The 27,705-nt window shown below is 40.9% G+C and overlaps 1 protein-coding gene across 1 annotated transcript; it reads right to left on the minus strand.

Moving 5' to 3' along the window:
- Positions 1 to 11,609: 11,609 nt before the first annotated feature.
- On the minus strand, positions 11,610 to 24,802 carry LOC128505142 (uncharacterized). The gene is made up of 7 exons (XM_053475479.1): positions 24,448 to 24,802; positions 22,959 to 23,237; positions 21,256 to 21,339; positions 20,096 to 20,179; positions 17,498 to 17,596; positions 16,005 to 16,036; positions 11,610 to 11,873 (listed from the first exon to the last, which is right to left on the minus strand). Exons 1-7 carry the CDS (start codon positions 24,665 to 24,667, stop codon positions 11,610 to 11,612), a joined length of 1,062 nt encoding a protein of 353 aa, XP_053331454.1. The 5' UTR covers positions 24,668 to 24,802.
- Positions 24,803 to 27,705: the final 2,903 nt, after the last annotated feature.

The following is a 27,705-nucleotide window of genomic DNA, read 5'->3' on the forward strand; positions in this document are numbered from 1 at the left end:
CAATGAATGACTTCTTACTAGACTTGTGCATTCCTCTTCGGGCGAACGTGGAAACGAACACGAAGAGTGCGTTTTTGTGTGTTCGTTCCGAAGACACGCCGAAGAGAAGACGGCGGCGGTAAAACGTAGGCGAAGACAAAGACACACACCACGAAGATCTTCGTGATTGTCTTCGTCTTCGTCTACCATTCTTCCCCCCTCTTCTAACTTACCTTGGCTTCGCGGCATCGCGGCAGTTCCCGGAAGTTCGCCGTCACGGGTTACAGGGCAGTGCGAATGAGCCTATTGGTCGCCTACAGGGACCTCCTCTGGCATCAACCAATTGGTTGATGGCAGAGGAAGACCCTGCAGGTGACCAATAGGCTCACTCGCACGGTCTTTGTAACACCTGACAGCGAACCTATGGATTTCCACTCCCGTTAACCCCTTCAATGCTGCGTTATCTAACACAGCATCGAAGGGGTTAACGGGAGCGGAAATCCATAGGTTAAAGGGCCGTGCAAGCGACCAATAGGCTCACTTGCACGGCCCCTTAACCCTTTAAAAAACAAAGTTAACCCCTAACTAATTGAACAGGGAGGGAGACCAGTGGGATCTGCCGGGTAAGTTGCAGCATTGGGGTTTTAAAACCCCAATGCTGCAACTTACTCTGCCGATGCCACTGATCTCCCTCCCTGTTCAATTAGTTAAATGTCCGTACGAGCGACTTTATTGGTCGCTCGTACGGACATTTAACCCGGCGCATACTAACTAATTGAACAGGGAGGGAGACCAGTGGCATCGGCAGGGTAAGTTGCAGCATTGGGGTTTTAAAACCCCAATGCTGCAATTTACCCTGCTGATGCCACTGATCTCCCTCCCTGTTCAATTAGTTAAATGTCCGTACGAGCGACTTTATTGTTCGCTTGTACGGACATTTAATTAATTGAACAGGGAGGGAGACCAGTGGGATGTGCCGGGTAAGTTGCAGCATTGGGGTTTTAAAAGTCTGCACGAGCGACCAACAGAGTCGCTCGTGCAGACTTTTAAAACCCCAATGCTGCAACTTACCCAGCACATCCCACTGGTCTCCCTGTTCTATCAGTTAAATGTCCGTACGAGCGACTTTATTGGTCGCTTGTACGGACATTTAACTGATAGAACAGGGAGACCAGTGGGATGTGCCGGGTAAGTTACAGCACCAGGAGCCTAAAAGTCTGTACGAGCGACCAACAGACTTTTAAAATCCCAATGCTGCAACTTACCCTGCAGATCCCACTGGTCTCCCTGTTCTATCAGTTAATAAATGATAGAACAGGGAGACCAGCGGGATCTGCCGGACAATTACGGCACCAGGAGTTTAACAGTCTGTACGAGCGACCCTATTGGTCGCCAGAAGGGGGCTCGTCTGCCATCAACCAATGGCAGACGAGCCCCCTGCTGACGACCAATAGAGTTGCTCATACGGACATTTAAACTCCTGGCGCCAGAGCGGCTTTAACCCTGTTTTAACCCCTTAACCGGGGAAAACGAAGAAAACCCGAACACGAAGAATGTCCGCGAATATTCGCCCGAAGAGAAGACAGGACCAGGCGAATATTCGCGGAATACGAAGTTTTTTTTTTTTGCCGAAGACGAGCACGAAGACGAACATGAAGAGCCCCCTGGTGCCCAAGTCTACTTCTTACCAATTAGTGCAAGATCGCTAACCGTTGATGAGACACCTATTGTTCAGTTACAGAAAGATAGGATCAGTATTTAGATGAGATCTGTGTGGTTTATGAGGTCAGAACTTGCATTAAACCTGGGTAGAGGAACAGCACTGAGCAACCCCAACCAACCGGGACAGTAGCATAACAGCCTTTACGTTAAATCTACACCATTATGGTGTAGTAAACAGTCCAACAAACGATCAAGTTGTGGCATAAATGTTGCCTAAATATCCATTACTCTAGAAAAAAAATATATTTGGAAATTGCCAATAAACTTTAAATCGAAATGGTCCAGCACACAGTTACCCTAAGTTCCTCTTGTCAGCACTCTTCTGAGGACCAGATTTTCTTTTAAAATTCTTTATGTATGTAGATTTTGTGTGTATTTGGTTTGATAAACGTGTAGTCATACAGGTAAATGTAATTGCCAATTTCTGGCCAGTTTTCATATGCAACATTCACAGATGTCAAAGTGTCAAAATACAAAACAAATTAAGATTGCGACAATCATCTTACAACAGTATCAACATGAACATGATATATTATTGCACAATGATACATTCTGTAATCACCTAGAGTTGATCTATACATCTAAGTGCTGTTTCCATGTGTTGTTTATTTGACCTATACCTGAACTACAGGGAGTAAGTAAAAGAGAGGTGCGGTTTAGTAAATGAGGGGACAAAGGGACTCTGGGGATGATTACAGGGGAGAGGTCATGGTATGGTCAGAAGGGGGGAAGACTGCACTAACTCTCAGTCTTCCCCTAATCTACGGCCAGTGTGGCAAATATTTTTTTGGGGGGAAGGGAGTGGAGGGAGTGATTGCATGCTAGGGGGCTTGGAGCAGGGCCCAAGAAAATGCTTTCCTGGGGTCCAATTTTTTTCAATATAAAATATATTGACAACAGGGTCTAATATTTATATATTGGCAGCAGGGGCTGATATTAATATATATTGGCAGCAGGATTTAATATTAATATATATTGTCCGCAGGGTCTGATATTAATATACCGTATTTGCTCGATTATAAGACGAGGTTTTTTCAGAGCAAATGCTCTGAAAAATACCCCTTGTCTTCTAATCGGGGTCGTCTCCATACAGACCTCAAATAGAGGTCTGATTAGGAGACTAAGATCCAGATCCCCCGCACCGCTGCAGGGGACCTGGATCCTCCTGTCTTATCCCCCCCCCCATCATACACACACACTTACCGGTGCTTCCTGCTGTATTGCCGGGGCAGCGGGTTGACGTCTACGCGATCCGCGTAGACAACGTCCGCTGCAGCCGGAAGGAGGTGTGGCTAGCAGCGGGGGTTGTCTGCGTCCGTCGCGTAGACCTTCCCCGACTGCGGGGAACTCTGATCTCTGACAGCCGGGGAAAGTATACGGGACGGACGCATACAAACCCCCGCTGCCAACTCCACCTCCTTCCGGCTGCAGTGGAAGGCGACGTCAACCCGCTGCCCCGGCTGGAAGCACCGGTAAGAGAGGGGAGAGAGGGGGTGAGAGAGGGGGAAGGGGGTGAGAGAGGGGGGGAGAGAGAGAGAGTGTGTGTGTGTGTGTTAAATGGGGGGTATAGGGTGTGTGTGTGTGTGTTAAATGGGGGCATAGGGCATTTCTGGAGTGGCGTTAAGTGGGCATTTAATAGAGCACTCTGCCTCCTGAAATGCCTTATACCTCCCTATATGCCACTCTGCCCCATAATATGCCTTTTAACCCCCTAAATGACAGAGTGGCATATAGGGGTATAAGGCATTTCTGGAGGCAGAGTGCTCTATACAATGCCTTTTAACTCCCTTAATGCCACTCTGCCTCCTGGAATGCCTTATACCTCCCTATATGCCACTCTACCCCATTATATGCATTTTAACCCCCTAAATGCCAAAATGGGATATAGGGGTATAAGGCATTTCTGGAGGCAGAGTGGCACATAGGGGGTCAAAAGGCATACCATGGGGCACAGTGGCATATAGAGGGTTAAAAGGCATATCATGGGCCACAGTGCCATATTGGAGTGGCAAGCCTGGGGGCAGATGTGTGTAACTGGGGGACAGGTTGGAAAATAAAAGAAATAAAAACAAAAAAATATTTTTCTCAATCATAGCTTTTATTAAAAAAATAGTTTACATGAATTAACATTTACTGGTAAAACTTTTTTCCTTTGGGGTCGTCTTATATTCAGGCTTTTTCTTTTTTTCCTAAGTTAATAATCAGATTTTGGGGGGTCGTCTTATAATCAGGGTCGTCTTATAATTGAGCAAATACGGTATATATTGTCAACAGGGTCTAGTATTTATATTATATTTATATATATATATATATATATATATATATATATATATATAACTGCCAGTCCAGCTGTTATTTTGAAATCATATTTCAATCACGGTCTTTACTTCAAAGAGATAAGTACAATTGTGCAGTTAAAAATGCATGTCTAACGCATATATATATAAATATATATATATATATATAAATATATATATATATATATATATATAGTGTAAATGTAGTGTTTTATAATTGCCCCCCCCCCCAAATATGAAAGCTGGAGACTTTCCCTGAAGGAGGCTGAGCCAGTTTTCATAGTTTTGCGATAGTTAGGTAACAATCTTATAAACTGTCTTAAGATGTAGTAAGTGACCACCAGCTGGATATGCCTGGCCACATACCGTGTGGTCATAAAAACATAATGACATAATGCTGGTCACCAGCCTGTGTGTGTGTGTATACAAATCCTAGTATATATATATATGTTGGCAGGGTCCCTTTTTGGAACTAACATCATAACAATAGTACACTTACGATTATCCATATTGCTCCTGCAGCTTCTGGTTTTTCAGTCGTTTCTAAGTTACTCCTTCACCCTCCCTCCGTTACTCAAGTTAAAGTTGGTGCACTTGTTGGGCCGTTTAAGTTGTATAATGGTAACTCCTTTAAGTAGACGTATGCCACCCTGTTTGCAGTGCCCTGTCTGGAGAAAAGAATGAACTTGCAATAATTACGCAGCCTTCTCTTTCTCTGACTCTCAGAAAGTTCTGTTTGTAGACTGCACTTGCTTTATTTGTGCTACAGACTCTGTTTGCTTCTGAATCCTACTGCTCTGTCTGTACTGCTCAGATGGCTGTCACTCTGCAGGACTTGCTATTCAGCATTGTTTTATCAGTCAGGGCACCCTTTAGACCTCAGCAACTCAGCCCAGCATGTAGGGACTTCTCCCTTCCTCTCCTCACTCCTAGCTGTGACTTTCTACTCCAAAAGCTTTATCTATGTGTGCACTTTTGTGTAGCATGTCACCTTTTGAGAGCTGGGAATTGTCGTGCATTTTCCATGAGAGAGATTGGGCCAAAAAAATGTATGGTTTGATGGGATAAATTGGAGTTTCCGGGTTCAAAGATAGAGCATAGGCACAGACTGACCAAAATGGAAAGAAGCACACTTTCCAAATATGGCCTTTTAGCCCCCAAACAACCAGACAAACCCATGCATGTGGGGTGTCACTGTACTCAAGAGATGTTGCTGAACACATATTGGGGTGTTGCTTTACATTGAATTATACCAGTAGTGGTAAATTCATACCTGAACTATGTGTGTGGAAAAAAACCCCACAAAAAATACCACTATAATTTTGACAAAGGTTGGTAGTAAAATAAGTGCATGGAAAGAGTTAATATACAGTCATTTCAAATACCCTGGGGTGCTTAGTTTTAAAAAATATATGATTTGATGGGGTAAATTAAAAATGGTGGCAGAAGGACCATATGTCTAGGCTCCAAGTTAAAAAATTCTCACTTCCCAAGTGTGGTGTTTTACCTTCCAAACAACCCGATAAACCCATGCATGTGGGGTATCACTGTACTCGGAAGATGTTGCTGAATACATATTGGTGTTGTTTGATAGTGACGTATACCAGGAGCTATAAATTCATACCTGAAGTATAATTTGTGTGAACAAAGTAGGCTGGTGGTAGAATCTAGTGCATGGAAAGGGTTGAAATACCAGCATTTGAAATAACTTGGGGTGTCTAGTTTTCGAAAATGTATGGTTTGATGGGGCACTTTGAATTAGCCGGCTTAAAAAAATGGACCACTTAGGACATGGGGACAGTAGGACCAGATGTCAAAGTTCCAAGTTAAAAAATGCGGACTTTCCAAATGTGCAATTTTACCTCCCAAACAACAGAACAAAGCAATGCATGGGGGGTATCACTGTATTCGGGAGATGTTGCTGAACACATATTGTGGTGTTTTGTGACAGTGACATATGCCAGGAGCTTTACATCCATACCTGAAGTACAATTTGTGTGACCCCCCCCCCAAATAGATTACTACCACAAAGTTTGACAAAGGGTGGTAGTAGAATTAGTTCAGGTACAGTGGGGCAAAAAAGTATTTAGTCAGCCACCAATTGTGCAAGTTCTCCCACTTACAAAGATGAGAGAGGCCTGTAATTTTCACCATAGGTATACTTCAACTCTGAGAGACAGAATGAGACAACAAAGTCCATAAATCACATTGTCTGATTTTTAAAGAATTTATTTGCAAATTATAGTGAAAAATAAGTAATTGCTCAATAACAAAAGTTCATATCAATACTTCGTTATATACCCTTTGTTGGCAATGACAGAGGTCAAACGTTTTCTGTAAGTCTTCACAAGGTTTTCACACACTGTTGCTGGTATTTTGGACCATTCCTCCATGCAGATCTTCTCTAGAGCAGTGATGTATTGGGGCTGTCACTGGGCAACACGGACTTTCAACTCCCTCCAAAGGTTTTCTATGGGGTTGAGATCTGGAGACTGGCTAGGCCACTCCAGGACCACAGGCCACTCCAGGACGGTGTGTTTGGGATCATTGTCATGCTGAAAGACCCAGCCACATTTCACCTTCAATGCCCTTGCTGATGGAAGGAGGTTTTCACTCAAAATCTCACGATACATGGCCCCATTCATTCTTTCCTTTACACGGATCAGTCGTCCTGGTCCCTTTGCAGAAAAACAGCCCCAAAGCATGATGTTTCCACCCCCATGCTTCACTGTAGGTATGGTGTTCTTTGGATGCAACTCAGCATTCTTTCTCCAACAAATATGACGAGTTGAGTTTCTACCAAAAAGTTCTATCTTGGTTTCATCTGACCATATGACATTCGCCCAATCCTCTTCTGCATCATCCAAATGCTCTCTAGCAAACTTCAGACGGGCCCGGACATGTACTGGCTTAAGCAGGGGGACACGTCTGGCACTGCATGATTTGAGTCCCTGGCGGCGTAGTGTGTTACTGATGGTAGCCTTTGTTACTTTGGTCCCAGCTCTCTGCAGGTCATTCACTAGGTCCCCCCGTGTGGTTCTGGGATTTGTGCTCACCGTTCTTGTGATCATTTTGACACCACGGGGTGAGATCTTGCGTGGAGCCCCAGATCGAGGGAGATTATCAGTGGTCCTGTATGTCTTCCATTTTCGAATAATTGCTCCCACAGTTGATTTCTTCACACCAAGCTGCTTGCCAATTGCAGATTCAGTCTTCCCAGCCTGGTGCAGGTCTACAATTTTGTTTCTGGTGTCCTTCGACAGCTCTTTGGTCTTGGCCATAGTGGGGTTTGGAGTGTGACTGTTTGAGGTTGTGGACAGGTGTCTTTTATACTGATAACAAGTTCAAACAGGTGCCATTAATACATGTAACGAGTGGAGGACAGAGGAGACTCTTAAAGAAGATGTTACAGGTCTGTGAGAGCCAGATATCTTGCTTGTTTGTAGGTGACCAAATACTTATTTTACAGAGGAATTTACCAATGAATTCATTAGAAATCCTACAATGTGATTTCCTGTATTCTTTCCCCCCAATCTGTCTCTCATAGTTGAAGTGTATCTATGGTGAAAATTACAGGCCTCTCTCATCTTTGTAAGTGGGAGAACTTGCACAATTGGTGGCTGACTAAATACTTTTTTGCCCCACTGTAAATGCTTAAAATACCAGCATTTTAAATACCTTGAGGTATCTAGTTTTCAAAAATTCGATTCGATGGGGTAAATTGCATTGGCCGGCTTCAAAGATACCCTACATAGCACTTGGGGCAGACAGATTTGAAAAAAATGAAAGAGCAAAACGCTACATGTACTTATTGCCCAATAACTTGCAGAAAAAGGTTTATTCTCAACTCAGGACAAATAGTAGACTATATTTCTTATTTTTTATTAGATTTTTTAGATGACTAAAATATTTTCCAAATAAAAGTGAGAAAATGGACATTAGGTGATATGATAAAAAAAATAGTATCTAAAGAAAGCCCTTCTTCTCCTTGAAAAAAAAACAATATATAACTTATGTGGGTACACTAAATAGTAGGAGAAAATTACAGTTAAACTGGAGCACTGCAAAAGGGTTAAAACAGCCTTGGCCACAAAGGGTACAAAAAATAAAAAATATATGGCTTTATAGTTGGGAGGGACTTGTAATGCCATGGTACTATTCTGCCACTTTCAGTTTGTTTGATGTGGGTTGGTTACCATACAAGCAAGCAGCCATTTTAGGCTTCCCATTCCCTGCGGTGATCACTACTGGATCTCATTTTTACTTTTTCTATTAATATTTGTTTATTTTTTTATTGCAATTCTCCATGACTGATATATAGCATATTCTTATATATGTATATATAATTGTAGGGAATCCCACAGCACACTCACCAATACACAGGAACCTGGTGCGGTCTCAAATTACTGCAATAGTGTATATCCAAAGGAATGGGAGCACACAGAATCTAAGTTTCAGACCTCTAAGGGCCCTTTATCAAGAATAAGACATGGGGTAGAATTTTCAACATGTCAAAATGCAAGTTGAAAAATTGAATTGCGTATGTCCCAAATGTGGCCTAAATCCAGGTCATTGTCCTCATCAAGATCGTCATCAAAGATGACCATATCCTTTTCCACCTGGGCAGAAGGCTGAGTAAAGTCCACTCCTGCTGTAGAGTAGAGCTTCCCTCTTCTTCCTCGCTATCTTCTGGTGCAAAAATAGATCTGCTGCTATAATCTGACAATGCCACTGCTTGCTGCCCCTCTTTGCTATGGAGAGTGCTGTCAGTGCTGACACTAGTAGTATTGCCAGGGGTGGTAGTGGTAGCCCCATGGGTGGTTGTGGTTGCACTGGTAGTGGTGGTTTTATTCAACGCTTCACCATAAAATGACTTGCAAGTTATCTTTCCCCTGGATCCTTACCCCTCAGTGAGTTCTCGGTTGTAATTGTGACTAAAACTGCACATTACTTTGGTAGGTGGGGTGGATATTATATCCATATGGTAGTATGGTAGTATATTGAGGATGTTTGTCGGTATTGCTGCAGCTGCTGCATGCGACTAGTGGTAGGTGTAGTTCAACTTCTGACTCCATGCAAGAAGGCTTCTGCCTACTAGGGACTGGTATACCGGCGGCTACCTGACTACTACTTTTTTTATACACCCTACTGTCAGCTCAGTCTAACCCACGAATACTGAAATCACTTTTGTCACCCAATGTTTATTTATCAATGAAGAATAATAGATGATATGATAGAAACAGGGCCGGATTAAGAGCATCATGGGCCTGGTGCTGAGGATTTTGGTGGGCCTTTTTATGGAAATAAATAAAATAAGCAGAAAAGGCAGAATCTTAACTCCTCGGCTCCTCAAGGGGCAGCGGCCTGCATTAAAGACGGCCCCGGCGGCAAGGCCGGACTGGGAATGAAAAGCAGCCCTGGAAATATTTGGACACCAGCCCCATGTATTGTATTGCGTGGTCGAGCTCTTGTGCCCACACGTCACACCCCTTACACACGATTATCTGAGCCACACCCCTTACACTCGCCTATCTAAACTACACTATTTACCATCCAAATAGCTATAAATCATTCTTTTTAAAACTATATTAATTTTCTTTATGATAACAGAATACCGCATTATTATTAAAATCCCAGGATTTAAAAAGCCCAAATAAGTACCTGGGAATGGACAGAATATTAAGTCCTCGGGATCCATGTGTGATAGATAAAGATGACATCAGAGCTCAGCAGATGTATGAGATAGAATTTTATGTGATGGGATTGGGAGTATATCCATACACTAAAAAAAGTCATGATACACCAGAAGCCACAATTTACTGCCACTAATCCTTTTTTGACAAAATATGTAGAATGAAATAGAGTAAATACAAAACCTTTACTTTTCCTCTCACTGATTTCTGGGCCTAGAATGTTTTGTCCTCTGAAGTGACTACAAATTCAGGAGGGCGTTTAATCTCTGGATAAATAAAAATTAAATAGTTCAATTTATTCCTACAGTAAGTAAAGTGCAAGGAAACAGATGACCAAATACACACCAGGACAGGCACTGCCACACCAATGCCTAAACACACACACCAGGACAGGCTCTGCCACACCGACATCCAAACACACACACCAGGACAGGCTCTGCCACACCGACGCCCAAACACACACACCAGGACAGGCTCTGCCACACCGACATCCAAACACACACACCAGGACAGGCTCTGCCACACCGACGCCCAAACACACACACCAGGACAGGCTCTGCCATACTGACACCCAAACACACACACCAGGACAGGCTCTGCCACACAGACACCCAAACACACACTAGGTAGGACAGGGCCTGCCACACAGACACCCAAACACACACCAGGACAGGCTCTGCCACACCGACACCCAAACACACACACACATTAGGACAGGCTCTGCCACACTGAAGCATAAAAAAATTTCTACACTGTTTTGTCATTAACTGCCCCTTTTGTATTTTTGCCCCTCGTGTATTGATGCCCCAGACAGGCTCCCTTTACTATTGATTAATGCTCCCCCCCACAACCTTGTGTTTTTCCCCCTTTGTGCATGTATGCCCCCACACCCTTGTGTATTGATTTATGTGATGCCCCAGCCAACGCCCTCCCCTTTTGTATTGGTTAATGTGATGCCCCCACTGCCATGTGTATTACCCCCAGCCACTTCCCCCACTGTTTATATTGATTTTGTAATGCCAAAACCCAGCTACCCCCTCCCTTGAATATGGGTCCCCTATTTTTTTGGTAACACTTACATTTTTGTTTCTCTTTTTTCCTGCTCTCCTCCGATGTCACAATCCTCTCCTTGTCACAAGGAACACCTTCTGTGAGCCCACCCCCTTGAACGTCACGTCTTCAAAGCGGCAGCCCGGCCATGAAGTTAAAGCGGCCAGCAGAGGCGGTCTTACAGCCGCACAACGGCTGCTTTGAACTTTGTGGCCGGGCAGCAGCTTTGAATGTTGGTCTGCCACGGACCGGCCGGCCCACCGGGAAATTTCCTGGTTTCCAGATGGGCCATTCCGGCCCTGCCTGGCGGCCACGCATAGGCCCAGTCAGTCCGGCCCTGACTGGGCCTATTTTCAGGTAGGGGCCTGGAGCTGCAGCTCCATCAGCCCCTAAATTAATCCGGCCCTGGATAGAAAGATAATAGAAAAATGAACTTAAATTACAAGTTGGTTGTAGCAAAAATGGGCAACTGGCTTAAACTACTCAGGAACAGGTTTTCAATTTTAAACAGCTGAAAGACAATGGTTTTCTCACCAATATTTATTTATCAGTGAAGAATAATAGATAATATGAAAGAAAGGTGATAAAAAAAATAACTTGCCCACAAATTACAGATTTGGCTGGTACAAGCGTAAATGGACTACTGTCTTTAACTACTCAGGAACAGGTTCTAAATGTTAACCCCTTGACCACAAATGGGTCACAGAGGGGGTCTAATGGAACAAGACAGGGAATGTGCCTTATCTCCGTTATCGTATATACGGGCAGTACAAAAAAAGAAAGTTAAAAAAAAATCTGATTTTTCCAAGTAAACTGGACACAAAAATAACTCTTGCACTTTTTAGACATAACCTTAATAAAGCTATTTTCATGTCTGTGCTGGTTTTGGGAACATTGCATAATAAACTGGCGGAAGGCGAGGTGGTGATTGTGCTTTAGAATATATTGTTTGTCCTGAGTTTGAAAAATCATTGGAGATAGAAGGTTTTGGTGTAGATGTAGTATTCTTCACAGGAGGTTGGAGCTGGTCAATTTCCTCATACACAGGCTGATTTTCCATCTCCTCTCTGACCAGTAATGGTATGGCCGGTGGGTAAGGTACTATCATTGTATTTTGCAGATCCATATTATCCTGCCAATCAGAAGAAATACAAAAGAAAAGTTAATTTGAGAAGCCAACTCGATAGTGTTCTAGTTATCAAAATATATTTTAGTCCATGATTTCTAATTACATGAGTGCTAAGGAAAAGGGTAATAATTAAACTTGTGCATTTGGAATCATACAAATTGAAAATTTACAGAATTTTTGTAAATTCAGTGATTGTTACAAAGCCACAAAATCGAGGCCAGACCCCTCCATGCCAAGGTAAGGGATTGCCCAGCCATACTAGTGTAAGTATTGCAGGAGAGGGAGTGGGGAAGATGAGCTAATGGAATATGGGAGGGTATCTCTGCACACATAACCTCATGGGAGAGGATGTCACCAAATGTGACGTCATTTTGCCCTTACTTGAACTCAGGCACTTTCTGTGACCTCCTCTCCCGATCAGGCGTGCAGGCCAATCAAGGTCTTCTACACTAAACTCATCCACCCTTGTCCACCATTGGGACACACCTCTTCATTATTGATATCAGAGTTTAGGCTAGGCCCCTTTTTCCAGTGAAGTAAAATCTTAATGCTTTGGGGTCCCAAGACATTTTGGACAATGCTATCCTTCCACTTTGCGAGAACAGTTTTGGAAAAAAATATTTTCTATTCCAGCATAACTGTCCCCCAGTGCACTAAGCAAGGTTCATAAAGACTTGGTTGGATGAGGTTGGTGTGAAAGAACTTCACTGGCCCACACAGAGGTCTGACCTCAATCCCACTAAACACCTTTGGGATGAACTGGAACAGAAATTGAAAGCCAGGCCTTCTCGTTCAACATCAGTGCCTGACCTCACAAATGCTCTACTGGATGAATGGGGATAAATGGGGGAAGAATGGATGAATCTTGTGCAAAGCCTTCCCAGAAGAGTGGAAGCTGCAAAGGGGGGCGGGTAACTTCATATTAATGTTTATATATTTACAATGCGATGTCATCAAAGTGTTTTTTGGTGTAATGGTCAGGTGTCTCAATAATTTTGTCCATATAGTGTATGTTTTAATATGGGTAATCTAAATAAGAGAAAAGGATGATGAACAAGTATAAGGCAAAAGTGTTGATAATGGTTCCGTCATTAACCATAAACGTCTTTTGAAACAATAACTTACATTGAACTGCATGACATGTGTGCGGTGTTTTGGGATCTGAAGTAGGTTGCTGATGTAAGGTATTTTTTCTGGTGGCTTACACTTGGTCTTAACTTTGGGATCCTAATTACCAGGTTTTCAAGGATTGAGTATCAAAGAGTCCTGGTCACTGTCTAGTTATGTGTCTAGTTATGGACCCTGGACCCCATATGCTAGGAAAGTATGTTGTAGGAGATGACCTGGATGACCCCCCTACAGGCTGAAGGTCGATGTGTCTGTCTTGTGGATATATGAGCAGGAGCTCCAAAGGGTATTATTATTATTTATTGTTTTATATAGCGCCATTAAATTCCGTAGCACTGTACAATGGGTAGACAGGACATAAGTAGTATGTAACATAACAATTTGACTTACAGAAACAACAGGTTAGGAGGGCCCTGCTCAAAGGAGCTTAACATCTAGAGTTAGTTAGGGTGTATTACACAAACGGTAAAAGGTAAAAGTGCCAAGGTTAGGGATTGCCCAGCCACACTAGTGTAAGTATTGCAGGAGAGGGAGTGGGGAAGAGGAGCTAATGGAATATGGGAGGGTACAAATGGATACACTTCAACTCAAGCTGCAGGAAGATCGAGAGAACTGTGGAACTATACAATGGGTAGACAGGACATAAGTAGTATGTAACATAACAATTTGACTTACAGAAATAACAGGTTAGGAGGGCCCTGCTCAAAAGAGCTTAACATCTAGAGTGAGTTAGGGTGTATTACACAAACGGTAAAAGGTAAAAGTGCCAAGGTTAGGGATTGCCCAGCCACACTAGTGTAAGTATTGCAGGAGAGGGAGTGGGGAAGATGAGCTAATGGAATATGGGAGGGTACAAATGGATACACTTCAACTCAAGCTGCAGGAAGATCGAGAGAACTGTGGAATTTTGAAGAATACCCCCCTATAGTTTCACATAGACAATGGCAGTGAAGCCACTCACCATGTGTGGTCAGACCCGTCTAGTAGACGCAGTCCCTTAAAGCTAGTGGGGTTCCTATGGGAGAGATAGACAGGGAGCCTACTAATGTGCTGATGAAATGGTGGCATTAACTGAGGAAAAAGGAGAAGTTGGAGACTGCCAGATGTAATAAGGTGGCAACTAGTGATGTAGATGTAGGTGAGGAGGGGGGTGGGGAACCTCTCTTATTATCCATCATCCCACACACAGTGCCCAGCAAAAGACACATCCCCAGCAAGACACATCCCCAGCAAAAGTTGGTCCTCCTCCCCAGATAAATAGGCTGCATCCCTTAGCCTCGAGTTGATCACACACTGCGGTGTGAATGCCAGCAGGGGGGTGGCCTCTTGACTATAGCTTCCTCCCTTTTGGTCACTAAGCCCTGCTCCCCTACAGGAAGGCAGGGGCAGCCATGGGAGATCAATATAACCCCAGCACTTGCACTTGTGTATTTAGTATGCATTTCCCCTTATGCGAGCTAGCTAGTTCACTGTCCTTATTTGATCAATCTGTCTCCTGGTCCTTGACCATGCTTGTTCCTTGACTTTGGCTACCTCTTCTGCCAGCCTTTAGTTTGCCTGGCTTAGCCCACACAACCTCCTTGGACTCCGTGCCTTACTCAGTGTCTAATGATCCCAGACGTGCCCTGATACCGCCCCAGACTCCATGGGCATAGGGAGCCAAGGGTTGAGTGTGATGGTGGATGAGTTTTTTGCTCATGCAGCTGTTCTCTCCTTGATATTCCTTATCTGTTTCCTTGCATTTTTGGCAAATGACCATAGTGTTACAGATGTAGTATTTGCATAGTGTTTGTGCATGGTCCTAGCTCATATGAACAGCAACACATGACAAATTACACCATGTCATGGTTTATTCAACAAAAATAAAGCTAAAATAGAGAAGCCATGTTGAAATACTAAGTACACCTTATGATTCAATAACTTGTAGAACCACGTTTACCACGTTGCTTTACAACGTTGATTCAGTTTGCAGGTATTTGTTTATGCACAGCTCTCTTAAGGTCCTGCCACAGCATTTCAATCAAGTTGAGGTCTGGACTTTGACTGGGCCAAGTGCTGTGATTTGTTTTGCCAAACGTGGGCTGTACAGTAGGGCCAAACACCTCCACTTTGGTCTCCTCTGTTCCAGAAACCTTGTGGTTTGTTCAGATGCCACTTTGCAAACCTAATATGTGCTGCCATGCTCTATTTTGAGAGAAAAGGCTTTCTCCTGGCAACCCTTCCAACCAAACCATACTTGTTCAGTCTTTTTCTAATTGTACTGTCATGAACTTTAACACTTAACACGCTAACCAAGGCCTGTAGAGTCTGAAATATAACTCTTGGTTTCCTTGCAATTACTCGATCTGATCTTGGGGTGAATTTGCTGGGACGTGTACTCCTGGGAAGATTGGCAAATGTCTTGAATAATCTTTTCACCTTTTAATAATCTTTCTCCCTGTAGAATAATGGGCTTTACATTGTTTGGTAATGGCCTTATAACCCTTTCCAGATTGATGGGTAGCAACAATTGCTTGTCTTTCACTGCTGATGTCTTTCCTATTTGGTAACACACACTTGAATGCTCCAGACCAGCAAACTGCTAAAAGCTTTTATAGAGGTGGTCACACTTGCTGATGGTCAATTAATCAAGGACTTTTTATTAGCAGCACCTGTCTGGTACCTAGCATCTTAATTCCTATGGAAGCAGTAAGGGTGTACTTTTTTTACACATGGCTCCTCCATTTTGACTTTATTTTTTTGAATAAATCATGACACGGTGTAATATGTCATGTGTTGTTGTTCATCTTAGGTTGAATTTAGCTAAATGTAGACCTGCTAAGGAACAGATGGTTGTTATGTAAACCATAAAATTCAAAGAGGGTGTACTTGAACTTACCATTACATGTAATGGTATCATAAATGTATTTAGCATCCAAAAAACCATTGTGTTGCATATGAAAGAAAACTATAGCATTACATATCGATAATTAGAAACTATAAATCATCTGAAAAGAATCATCTTACCGTGGTTGTAAGGGTTGTTTGTGGATGGTTATCTAATGAAAACAAAATTGCAAAAAAATTGAGATGTTATTGGGAACTGAAAAAGCAGTAAACATGTGAGCTTTAAAAAACCTTCCCTTACCACCCCCACACTTGTGTGTTTAAGTACTATTACTACTTGTCAGTCAGTGAGAAAGAAGTAAAACAAAAATATGGAGCATGTAGCCTAATATTGCTGCCTGCTACCACTGTAACAGTTCTGTATAAAATAGAGTGCCAACAGCCGTCCAATTGAGGGATCAGCTGGCCAGCATGTAGTGTCTGATCCCTGTTACTATGTATAGATTAGGAACTGTGAGGTCACATTGTAGAAACAAAATAAACATTTACATTTTTTTTTTTTTACCTTCTGCCAGAACGATAGATACATTTTACTTAGAGATCTGGGGGATGTTCAGAAAATGTATTTGTTTGGTTATTTTACTGTTGGTATATATACTCACTGGCCACTTTATTAGGTTTACTTTGCTAGTACCGGGTTGGACCCCTTTTGCCTTCAGAACTGCCTTTCTTTGTGGTATACTTTCTACAAGGTGCTGGAAACATTCCTCAGAGATTTTGGTCCATATGGACATGATGGCATCACGCATTACACCACCACCAGCCTGAACCGTTGATACGAGGCAGGATGGATCCATGCTTTCATGTTGTTTGCGTCAAATTCAGACCAGGCAACCTTCTTCCAGTCTCCATTGTCCAATTTTGGTGAGCCTGTGCGAATTGTAGCCTCAGTTTCCTGTTCTTGGCTGACAAGAGTGGCACCCTGTGTGGTCTTCTGCTGTTGTAGCCCATCTGCTTCAAGGTTCAACGTGTTGTGTGTTCAGAGATGGTATTCTACATACCTTGGTTGTAACGAGTGGTTAACGAGTTACTGTTGCCTTTCTGCCATCTGGAACCCTGTCTGCCCATTCTCCTCTGACCTCTCACATCAACAAGGCATTTTCGTCCATACAACTACAGCTTACTGGATATTTTCTCTTTTTGGACCATTCTCTGCAAACCCTAGAGATGGTTGTGCGTGAAAATCCCAGTAGATCAGCAGTTTCTATAATACTCAGACCAGCCGATCTGGCATCAACAACCATGCCATGTTCAAAGTCACTGAAATCCCCATTCTGGTGCTCGGTTTCAACTTCAGCAAGTTGTCTTGACCACGTCTACATGTCTAATTGCATTGAGTTGCTGCCATGTGATTGGCTGATTAGCTATTTGTGTTAACAAGCAATTGAACAGGTGTACCTAATAAAGTGGCCAGTGAGTGTATGTCCCATGTATATATATATATATATATATATATATATATATATATATATATATATATATATATATATATAGGAAATAAAGGAGAAAGATCCATTTTGCACTGAAATGAGTCACAATAAAATATGTCTTAGTAATGCTTCAATGTGCCTAATGTGCTGGGAAGAGTACATGTTGGAGTGGTGTGAACTTACGTCTCCTGTAAGCCCGAAGTAGAAAAAACAAAATAATACTCATCAAGCCAAAGAAGAGGCAGCCTCCAATAAAGTAATATATCCAAGGTTCCACTGAGCCTAAAAATAGAACATGGTTATATTATATGCATTGGTGTATTAAGGTTTTTTGATTCCCTAGGTCTGACAAAACTCACTCGGCCCCTAATCATAATTTGCCCCACCCATTCCTGACCAGGCCACACCTCCTCCATGGTAAATGCCACCTTTCCTTTTTTGGTCCCAACCCTTTTTTCTTTAGGTTCTACATTTTCCTCTTTGAGCTCCACCTCGTCTTCTCTGTATATTCAGTGTGGACATCTAGTACCTACTTTGTTGTGTTATGCACCATTTCAAATGTTTTACCTATTATTTTAAGAGATCATAATCTTTAATTAAAATAACAAAGAGTTTAAATTCAACCATTTTTCAAGATCAGTCATCCATGTAAACTTTACTAGAAAGATCACAGATGCTCAAGTTGGTTGAATTAGCAATGGAGACAAGTAGGCAGAGAGTGCACACACTTGCAAAGCACAGTCTTGCAGGCCACACGTCAGACAAGCTATGCGAGCAGGCACAAAGCCAGGTCCAGCAGCACAGTACCGAAGGATAACCAGAAATGTAGTCAGATGGTCCAGATTCAAGGGCAGGTAGTACAGATTTGTAATCTCCAGGTGGAAGTACCCAGAGTGTAGATAACAAAAGAAAAGAGCAGTAAGTGAACTGCAATACTATGCATCAGCAGCACAGCCAGAGAAGTCTCAGGCAGAACAGAGAACCTGCCTGGAAATTTGAGGTCCGACGTTCAAGTCCTGTGCTAGGCACAACCCAGCAAACCTGCCATCTCTTTGCCTAAAGAACTTGTCTCTGCCATCTCTTTCCCCAAATAGCTTAACAGTGCTATATTTGTCCCAAAACAGCTTAACAGTGTAATATTTGTACCTAAAGATCTTAACAGTGCAATCTTGTGCCTAAACATCTTACCGGCTCAATCTTTGTCCCCAGACAGCTTGTCTTTGCCATGTTTGCCCTCAAACAGCTTAGTAGTGACACCTGAACAATTGGGCAGCTTCTAGAAAGTTCTCATTCACACCTATCGAGTTTCCAGCACCCAGTGGAGGTTGCACCCGATTCTTCGATCTAGGTGGCAGTAACTGACATGAATGGCATCAACACCCTCAAAATGCATTATGTTAGACACGAATGCCTGTATCTTGGACTGATTTTCTGGTCACATACAGGTCAGCAACATTATGAGGATGTTATGTGTAATGACAGACCCCATCCTCCACCTTTACAGAGAGTTTTGGAGTGCTTTTTTTGGCAAATAATGTATATTGTTGCTAAGCACAGTACAAAGAGCTTTTGAGAGAGTGGAGGCACAAAGATTACCCAATTTGCAATCTCAGGAACGTTCGAGATAGGAGGATACTTAGGTAACCGAGAATAAGGATAACCATACGTGGCAAAAATGACAAAGACCGTGGTAGTAAATTCTGACATGAGTGAGCATATTTTGCCAACTCAACAAGATCGACGAGTGAGCTAGGCGTTTCTCGCTCCTTCTTTCCTTACCCACCTCAACAAACCACTTGGAGATTATGGGTAAGACCAACAGACCGATAAACACACCTAGGTCACAAGGGAACAAACTGAAAGCAAAACATGCATTCATTAAGGACTTTTTTGATTTATCACTAGGCCAAGAGGACAGGCCACCAAAATGGATCGCCTCCCGCCAGCCCTGTGAGTTCATGTTCTGTGGACATGATGCTACCCGAGGAACCTCCAACCGAAAACTGGAGGAGCTTCTTCAAACAACTGCCAACTAAAGCAGACATAATTATCATTATTTGCAGCAACCTCCTGGACATAAAAAATTACCTATGACATGTGTCATAGCCATGAAAGAAGAAAGCATAAAAACCTGTACGTCGGTACAAGGTATGCACGACAAGTGGAAGGTTTGGATAACCAGGGTAGGAGATTCAATCTAAATACACGTGGCATCTCAGAAGAAATTCAACCTACATATATCGAAGAAACCCTCAAAATCGAGATTCCAACATCTTGAAGCCTCCCTGATCAAATATGATTGTGATCACAGAGCCTTAAGACCAAAGAGCCGTTGGAGGCTCTACCTTGGGACGTTATATGTGATCTTCATAAGTGCCATATTATGGAGGAAATCTTAAAGCACTATAGGACTATGGAACCTCTGGATTGTAAAGCATTTGTTGTTCCAAGGTCTGGTTCCTCCTTTCTAAATACTCATTAGATTGGGGATGGTAGTTAGTTCTTCAAACATTTCAAGAACTGATGCCTCCTACTATCCATTATGATCAATCCTCGGGTTCATCATGAAAGTGAACAATGTTCGAAACATGCAGAACCTGTCTTAATGAATCAATCTACGACATGATTCTGAGATGGAGGAACATTGAATATAAAATCCATACAAAAAGAAGACGGAGATGTGCAGAGACAGGCAAAGACTGCAGTTTCCCCAGTTAAAATAACTTCACATATTGCCGAATTAATCTGGTTATTATTTGAAGTCTGTAATACAGAGTGTACCTTGAGATGTCAGAGGGGGAGATGATGTGAATTTCAATTGTTTCCTAATAGATGTTTGTGAAACAAAGTCGACTGTTGTAGATCCTGCATAAAAAAAAAGCACAATAACAGCAAGATTAAAAAGCCCTGTGGATGTGTTACTTTTTAAAATTTATAGTTTAGTACACTGAAATGTACCATGCAATGGTATTAGCAACAATACAGTATATACATTAGCAATATGCAATGCTAATGCATATTTGTTTTTCTAATTGATTAGTAAAAGTTAATATATACAGTTAAGGCTAACTCGGTTCTACATCAACTAATAAATACGAAACCTAATAATTTATGAATACTGCCTTTACAATTTGCATTCCAAACAATATTAACCACTACTTGTGTTGTAAATGATAATATGAAACCTTTTTTTGCCTTAAAGCTCTCCTTGTCCACTTGTTCTGAGATCCTTTTTTCAAATTATCATTATTACATTTATATGATTGCATCAAATTGTATATATAATTTACACATATTTACCATAATTACTACTCACGTATCTATGCATTAGTTACATTAATATCGAGATAATGCATAAGGTTTCAAATGTTTACTCGAAGTATGACGTTTAATTTCTTATCAAACGGATCCAGGTTTTTTGGCTAGTTAACTTAGTTAAACCTAAGTGCTCAGTTACTTTGACCTCAATTGGCTACCTTGAGCATTGTTTTGATCTACCTAGAGAATCAGTGATTTTAAATTGTGAGGGGTTACATGTAAGAGGCTGAGGAGTTAGGATTGGTTACTTGACTATGTTCCCAAGGAGTTACATTGCTTTATACTGAGTATGATTTTAGCATTTGTTCCTTTCCCCTCAGTATGAACTACCATGGCTAACACGAGCCAAGACTAGTCTCCACGCACACCAGGGAAACACCTGGTGGGCTTATGCTGGATAACAGCTCACACAAGCGATTTAAGGACATTAAGGTGGTTGGTGTAATACTTTAGAGTGCGTTCACCTGTTGGGCACCCAGCCCCAGGCTACACTTACATCTACAGTAAAGGCTGGGGATGAAGGCGTAGTAGTAGACTACGTATATCCAGTCTATGACTTATCAATCATTGGTCTTGTAGTGCTAGGGCTGGTTATTATTTGAAACCTGTAACACAGAGTGTACCTTGAGATGTCAGAGGGGGAGATGATGTGAACATAAATGGTTTCTTAATGGATGTCTGCAAAACAAGGTCAACTGATGTAGATCCTGCATGAAAAATTGTTATAGTTCAGTAGACTGAAATGTACCATGTTTGTATTGTCAATACACATGTTTTACACACTTTATGCATATAACAAAGAAATAACCATGTTAGTTTATAGATGATCAAAATCCACATTTAAAAACTTGTGGGCCGGTCTTAAATCATTTAACTTGCTGTTAAAATTTAAAACATATGCACAGACTTGTTTAAGTACACTTTAACATTTTTCCACCTGGATGACAGCATTTTCCATCATTCCTGCTATGTATATATAATTTACCTTTCTCATTTAGCATACGCACACAAATTTTTGTTTTTACTGATGATCATTGACAGAAGTAAGAACAAAGCTAACAAAGTAAAAAATGTTTTTTAAAAATAGTCTTTGGCGATGCTGCCACAGGTAAAACATATTTTAAAAATAACTATTGCAATGCTGCCACATAATAAAATGTAGTTTATTTCCGGTAATAACCTTTGCAATGCTAGTGCGTATTAATTCATGTCAAGGCTAACTCAGTTCTACATCAACTACTAAATATGAAACGTAATAATATATGAATACTGCCTTTTCAATTTGCATTTCCCGCACTATGCATCGCTACTTGTCCATTTGTTTAAAGATCTCTTTTCCAGTTATTATTATTATTGTTATTGTAATATTTATGCCGTTCCATTAAATTCCATTAAACAGTTTTTATGAAGAGGATCTGTGAGTTTGTATGGCTAGTTTACCTTAATTAAACCTAAATGTTCAGTTACGTTGACCTCAATTGGCTGCCAGGAGGTTTTCTTTGATTTACTTAGATAAGCAGTGATTTTACATTGAAATTGTGAGAGGTTTCAGGGTTACATGCAGTAAACATTTAAGAGGTTGAGCAGTTAGCATCTGTTACATCACTACGTGCCCAACAAGTTGAATTACATTACATTTATTTATATAGTGCCAGCAGATTCCGGAGCGCTTTACAACCAGAGTCCGTAGGATACATTTAAAATCACAAACAATAACACACTGGTACAAAAGGAGTGGGCCGCTCTTGTGAGCTTACAATCTAATCGGATGGGGGGGAGTGAAACGGTAGGAGAGGACTGTTTAGGTGAGGATGAGTTGGTTGAGTCAGGATGAGCTGTCAAAGATGTTGGCTGTTCAGATGGCTTAGACATGGGGCTGGTAGAAGAGAGACGAAGGTCATGAGAGGAAGCAAGATGGTGGTTAGGGGGTGTATTTGAATAGTAAGGTAGAGATATAAGTGGGTGCGGAGTTATTAAGGGCTCTGTAGGTCACGGTCAGAAGTTTGAATTTGACTCTGAAGGGTATAGGTAGTCAGTGCAGCATTTGGCAAAGAGGAGCTACAGATGAGGAACAGTGACAGATTAATGTAGCTGCAGTGTTGAGGACGGATTAGAGCGGTGAAAGATGGGAGAGAGTGAGACCAGTTAGTAGGGAGTTGCAATAATCCATGTGGAATATCACAAGGGAGTTGCTTTATACTAATTATGGTTTTAGCATTTGTTCTTTTAGCAATTGCCACACAACAAGACTCGCTAGATTTGTACAACTGCCTTACATAAATGCAAAGAGGCAAACATTAGTTTGGAGGACACATAGAAAACTCACCCAATAATGTAATGTCTACACTATTACTGATCAATGAGGAGATCTGCCTTCCATGTTTTTCTTCCCAGTATCGACAAGAATATATCCCAGCAGCTTCCTTGGCAGATTGGTAAATCATGTATGTGGCTACGTTACCATTTAAGTTTATTATGTGCATCTCTTTTCCATTCTGTAAATACTGGAATTTCCTCGTTACAGTTTTTGAACTGGCAACAGAACATGTCACAGTGATACCATCCCTCGTGGATGTGTACGAGATGTATGGAGCTGGAAGGGGGTCTGTAAAAAATTAATTTAGATTTTAGACCTATACAAATTGTAGACCTATAGAAATTTTACATGACAGGTCTTGCTATCAGAAGAAGAATCTTAAATGAAGAGGGCCCTCTTCACCAATATGTTTTAGTGTGTTGATATTATTGTATATTTTGTATATTGTCAATTTTAATGTTATTGCTAATTTTACTCCATAGAAGCACAATTCTGAGGAGCATTTCAAGACTGTTAGCATTAACATTTAGTACAGCATTCAAAAACTATTCATGCTATTATTTAGCAATTGATGCTCCCATGAAAAAAATGTGTCCACACTGACTTAACCTGTGCAATTATTTTTTAATATTAATAATACTACTAATAATGATTATTTATTACTATTTTATTATCATTTTATTCAAGTTAAAAAAGTTAATGTTCCTTTTATCTGAAGATACATTCCGAATATTCAGAACAGGTATTACCATCTATCTTACAGTAAGACAATAAAATAGGCAGACAGATTGCCCACATTAATTCTTGTTACTCACTTTCGTCATTGCCTCATACACATTACTCTTTTCTTAAGATTTGAAAATGCTAATTTGTGCCATAATAGACATCTCTTAAGTATTTTGTTTATGGAGGAAAATTTATAAATATCTTATGGTTTGCAACTGTATTATTAAAACCAATATATATGAGTTGCTTAAAAACATAGGCCAGAAAATGATTATCTTGAGGACATGCTATCCAAGACAAACCCTAATAATCCATGAGAGATGTGAGTTTGAGTAGAACAGAGTTTCAAAAGCTACCGTATATACCACAATGTGTCAACAAAAGAGGTTCCAGCAACCAGAAATGTATAATGAAATTGGAAAAGAAGAACACACAGTTAGGGAAAGGAAAAATGACTGTATTTATACAATTAAAACTAAATAAGTTAATTGTTGAAATACTACATTTAGGAACATTTGTAGGTTCACCCACTGGTTACTGTGATAGTTGTTGAAAATATATTGGTTTGCTTTAGAAGTTCTCTAATTTTACACCTACAAATGTAGCCTGTTGACTTTAAGTCTCCTGAAGCGAAAGTGAGACGTGATAAAGATTTCCCAGTAGAAATAAGCAGGGTCATAAAAATGCTTAAGATGGGCCATAGGACAATAAAGTAAGATCATTATATGATAAAGCATGGACAGTGGTGGTAATAAGGTTATGTCAAACTCACCTGTCACTCTGACTGCAAGTCTATCACTTTGCAACATAATTTTCTGATTATGGGGTAATTCAACCCAAATTGCACAGTAGTAGTTACCAGATGATTCCTTGTCTGATGCAAATATAAAATATTTGGCTGTATTTTCTTGCAATTCTGTTGCAATTTCTTTACCCTCCTTAAAGTACTGGACGCCCCTCATTGCAGTGATTTCCGGATCAATGGAACACATTATAGTGATATTCTCTCCTTTGATGAAGACAGGGTAAGAGGGCCATACAGAAATAGAGATAGCTGGTAGTTCTGCAGCAGAATTTTTTCATACACGAAGATATAAAATGTGTAAGTTATTCATAGTGAAACAAAGTGGTTCAGTGAGAATAATTATCTTTTTGATCAGAGTGGATGAACTATTCCCCATAACAACAAGTTGTACACTTGTCCCCCAACATACACTTCACATATCAGTTAAGGCTTATAATTTAATTTCTGTAATTTAATAAAGCTGTGGCCTTCTCAATCCAACCATTTGTTGTTCTATGCAATTATTTATGGGTAGGTGGCGTGGGAGAGGGACTTGGCTATGTCTTAGTCATGAAAGTTTAGGTACTTTTACATAAACTTTCATGACTAAGACACAGCCAAGTCTAGACAAAAAACAACTTTTTGTCTAGTTATGTCAAAGTTGATGTTCCACTTATACAAAGCAGTTATCACACTAGTATGTTCAGCAAATAAACATCATTGGGTTTAGTTCTTTCATCTGAAGGTCGAATCACATAAGAATTCCATAACAACAAACTTTGAGCACCTGCTTTAAATTATTAAAGCTTGCGCTCATTTAAATATGAATTTGTAGAAACTATTTTAGCACATTTCAGTTTTTATGTGCAGCATAAAAAATACATATGTAAAATAAATACATATTTTAAAAAAATACATACTTAAAATAAAATAACAACTTGCCTGAAATGTTGATCATAATTGTGTTACTGCCAAATGACAAGATCTCTCTTTTATTTATGCAAATCGAGTACCCACAAGAATATTCCCCAGAATCATCCATGGAAAGTCTGGAAAGCACATATTTTCCTTTCTTTGTGTTTGCTTCAACTAAGTGAACCTCTTTTCTGTTGTTAAAATATCGAATACTTTTCACTACAAAGTCTCCAGAAGGAATAGAACAAATCATAGTAATAGACTGTCCTTTAAAGTATAGAGCCTGTGGAGACCCCACATAGAGTGTTGGTGCTGGAAAATGGTCTGTAACAAATAGAAAAGAGTAAAATAAATGTAAAAATTGGTTAATAGTATTTACTTTGTGTGCAGTTAGTGCTCTAATAATGTACAAATACTCCCTATGTTACCAGATCTTCAAATAAAAAAAAGTAAGTATTATTAAGAGAGCAAAATCAAAAAGTCCAAAAAGGAAGATGTATGATAAAACACGGACTTTCAACTCCCTCCAAAGGTTTTCTATGGGGTTGAGATCTGGAGACTGGCTATGCCACTCTAGGACCTTGAAATGCTTCTTACGAAGCCACTCCTTCGTTGCCCGGGCGGTGTATTTGGGATCATTGTCATGCTGAAAGACCAAGCCACGTTTCATCTTCAATGCCCTTGCTGATGGAAGGAGGTTTTCACTCAAAATCTCACGATACATGGCCCCATTCATTCTTTCCTTTACACAGATCAGTCGTCCTGGTCCCTTGCCAGAAAAACAGCCCCAAAGCATGATGTTTCCACCCCATGCTTCACTGTAGGTATGGTGTTCTTTGGATGCAACTCAGCATTCTTTCTCCTCCAAACACGACGAGTTGAGTTTCTACCAAAAAGTTCTACCTTGGTTTCATCTGACCATATGACATTCGCCCAATCCTCTTCTAGATCATCCAAATGCTCTCTAGCAAACTTCAGACGGGCCCGGACATGTACTGGCTTAAGCAGGGGGACACGTCTGGCATTGCATGATTTGAGTCCCTGGCGGCGTAGTGTGTTACTGATGGTAGCCTTTGTTACTTTGGTCCCAGCTCTCTGCAGATCATTCACTAGGTCCCCCCCGTGTGGTTCTGGGATTTTTTTCTGGGGTCGAGGGAGATTATCAGTGGTCCTGTATGTCTTCCATTTTCGAATAATTGCTCCCACAGTTGATTTCTTCACACCAAGCTGCTTGCCTATTGCAGATTCTGTCTTCACAGTCTGGTGCAGGTCTACAATTTTGTTTCTGGTGTCCTTTGACAGCTCTTTGGCCTTGGCCATAGTGGGGTTTGGAGTGTGACTGTTTGAGGATCTGGACAGGTGTCTTTTATACTGATAACAAGTTCAAACAGGTGCCATTAATACAGGTGACGAGTGGAGGACAGAGGAGACTCTTAAAGAAGATGTTACAGGTCTGTGAGAGCCAGATATCTTGCTTGTTTGTAGGTGACCAAATACTTATTTTACCGAGGAATTTACCAATGAATTCATTAGAAATCCTACAATGTGATTTCCTGTATTCTTTCCCCCCATTCTGTCTCTCATAGTTGAAGTGTATCTATGGTGAAAATTACAGGCCTCTCTCATCTTTTATATATGAGATGTATATATATATACATACATAGAAATATCGAATGTGACTGTATATTTATATAAGAACCGTTCAGACTTCTGGCTGGCCCAATTCTTAAAGCGTAGTGTAGTGCTAGTTGGCCTCAACTATGGCCTTTTGCTCGTTTTGTGTGTCTGAATAGAGTTTGGCTTCAGCAGTGACTCAGGTTTTGCGATTCGCCAGTGTCTGTCCACCTTTATTTCTGTCTATGTAGTCTGCCATTTATTTCTACTATTAGAAAGTCATACATGGTCCTTGGTCATAAACAGGATAGCTTTAAGCTTTTCACATGCATATTTATATGTTTCATTTTATTTACCTATTTTGGATTTGCAGAAATACTATTCCCATCTTACCCACCATCATAAGCAAGTGTGGTCATTGGCCTTCTTATTTTGCTTTGGCATTTGGTGTTATAATTTGTTTATATATATATATATATTAGACTTGTGCATTCAATTTCGTAGGAACGTTATTTTTTCTCCGACAACACTGACGGAAACGAACTTTCAGAAAATTTGTCATGATTTGTCCATTTGAAGTAGCCAAAAAATGAAAGCTGGTAATGGCTGTGATTAATGGGTCCAACAACCTGTGGAAGTTTTTCCTTATAATTTCACCAATTAGCATTTACAAGAGGAAGGGACAAACATAAGTGTGTTGACACCATTTCATCTTGT

The sequence above is a fragment of the Spea bombifrons genome, chromosome 1, assembly GCF_027358695.1.
Source record: "Spea bombifrons isolate aSpeBom1 chromosome 1, aSpeBom1.2.pri, whole genome shotgun sequence".
Taxonomy (NCBI): Eukaryota; Metazoa; Chordata; class Amphibia; order Anura; family Pelobatidae; genus Spea; species Spea bombifrons.

Bases quoted from the DNA above. Each gene is read 5' to 3' on its own strand.
- LOC128505142 (XM_053475479.1), bottom strand. From the start codon at position 24,667: ATGTGTTCCATTGATCCGGAAATCACTGCAATGAGGGGCGTCCAGTAC. The intron at 23,238-24,447 runs GTGAGTTTGACA...AATTTTTTACAG, and splicing joins ACTTGCAGTCAGAGTGACAG to ACCCCCTTCCAGCTCCATAC. The intron at 17,597-20,095 runs GTACACTCTGTA...TTCTATTTTTAG, and splicing joins TCCCCCTCTGACATCTCAAG to GCTCAGTGGAACCTTGGATA.